Source organism: Ceratina calcarata, unplaced genomic scaffold (genome assembly GCF_001652005.2).
Source record: "Ceratina calcarata isolate Rehan_Ccalc_2016 unplaced genomic scaffold, ASM165200v1 scaffold564, whole genome shotgun sequence".
In the NCBI taxonomy this organism is placed as follows: domain Eukaryota; kingdom Metazoa; phylum Arthropoda; class Insecta; order Hymenoptera; family Apidae; genus Ceratina; species Ceratina calcarata.
The window spans coordinates 27,003-28,650 of NW_017176837.1; the positions used below are offsets into that span (position 1 = coordinate 27,003).

The 1,648-nt window shown below is 38.7% G+C and overlaps 1 protein-coding gene across 1 annotated transcript in view; it reads right to left on the reverse strand.

Annotated features, from left to right (window-relative positions):
- Positions 1–47: 47 nt before the first annotated feature.
- The window catches only part of LOC108629312 (delta-like protein C), a gene marked incomplete at its 5' end in the record, with an annotated part of 2,590 nt that continues 989 nt past the window's right edge, over positions 48–1,648 (reverse strand). The window contains one exon of the mRNA XM_026817186.1: positions 48–1,625. Within this exon, the coding sequence (XP_026672987.1) occupies positions 1,319–1,625 (307 nt within the window). The remainder of the gene's footprint in view (positions 1,626–1,648) is intronic.

Sequence of the window (1,648 nt, forward strand, 5' to 3'; positions counted from 1 at the left end):
CAAAAATTGAATACCTTTAGTATAATACATAATTATGCAATGAAGTTGAACGCAATTATTATGTTAGAACCGGTACGGATCGAAGTTAAAAACAAGATACATACACAAAAGCCTGGTACCAATAATTCTCGAAGGAGGAAGTCGGTAAAATGTTAGATTTAACGTTTCGAAAACCGGTCGAGAGAATATGAAGCTCTATAATCTACATGTAGTCACAAAGAATCGTGTGTGGCATACGAATAAATCCAAAGGTTGTAACGAGGTCGTAATCCAACTTACGATGCACGATGTCACCCCTCCATGCTATTTCTTTTCTCTCATTGTTAGCTGACACATTTACCCGTGCATCGAAATAGAAACAGTTGGAAAGAAAGTTGCTTCCTATTACATAATTATACTTCGTCATGCGGAATCTATAACAGTGCCAGTTTTCAACAATAAATTAAAAGCTGAACTATGAGTCTGACTATCATTGACAGACCTCGATCAGCAGCGCAGTCGAGCAAAACGGTAATATATGTCATTCTGTAATTCACGCGAACTAACCGTAGTACGCAAATACCTGAGGTTCGACTTAAATACATAAATTATTTGCCCCGCAGCGAAATCAGCCTAAGCTAATTCTCAAATCAAAAGCAAAAGCATTTTATTTTTACTTCATAATTTAATAATTAACAGCGAATTCAACGTATAACATATATATAAATTTTTTGAAATTTCTATCTATCCAAAGTACTGGGAAATCGCATTTTCTTGGATTCCGCATTCACTGAAGTGAATCTACGAAGCTGAGGTAAAAACGTGACGTTACGTAACGATTCTTGAGACGGTCGATTTACGTGGGCTGTCGATTTGGACGTGTGTGAGTATCGACACAGGCAGGCCCGGCGTGCAATATGCATCTAGCAACATCGATTGCGTGCCCATTCGACCGTAACGTTTCCCGGGAATGTCCGTACGCATTTACGTATGTATCAAGAGGGTATAGACAGCCGGAGATACTTTATATCATTTACGTTGTAGACAATGTAACAAATAATTGACCGTAGATAGCAACATTCTGAGTAACGTGGATAAAAATGATAAAAGAAAAAAATCATGTGAATTAGAAATATTTCGACTGGAAATAAGAATTAGTCAAAGAGATTTTTAAATGCTATTATGCTTATAACACATTTATTTAGAATATCAATAGTCGATGTTACAAAATCTGAGTAACATCCATCCGTGTCTCATTACAATAATTACTCAAATGTGAATAAATAAATAAATAAATAGATTCAATAAATAACAGCCAAAGACTCGATTAAAAGCCCTGTTATGTCTCGTTCTCGTCGTCCCTTTCCGTGGCCGGTGGTTCTGTGGGCGGTTCGGTTGGCCACTTGCCTACGGTCGCTGCTGGATCGATGGTCGTCGGTGGGTCCGTGATAACTATCGGACCCAGAGGTTCCGCCGTTTGCTCCTCATTATCATTCCCATTCTCTTGCGAGTGTATCAAAACCAATTGTGGATTCGAGTCTGTATTATTTAGCTCCGGCATAGGTGGTATCAGTTCCGTCGATGGTACCATCGTCTTAATCTGGCACTGCCGTCCCATGTAACCCAGTGGACAGATGCATCTTCGAATAGGAAATTTTCAATTACAATT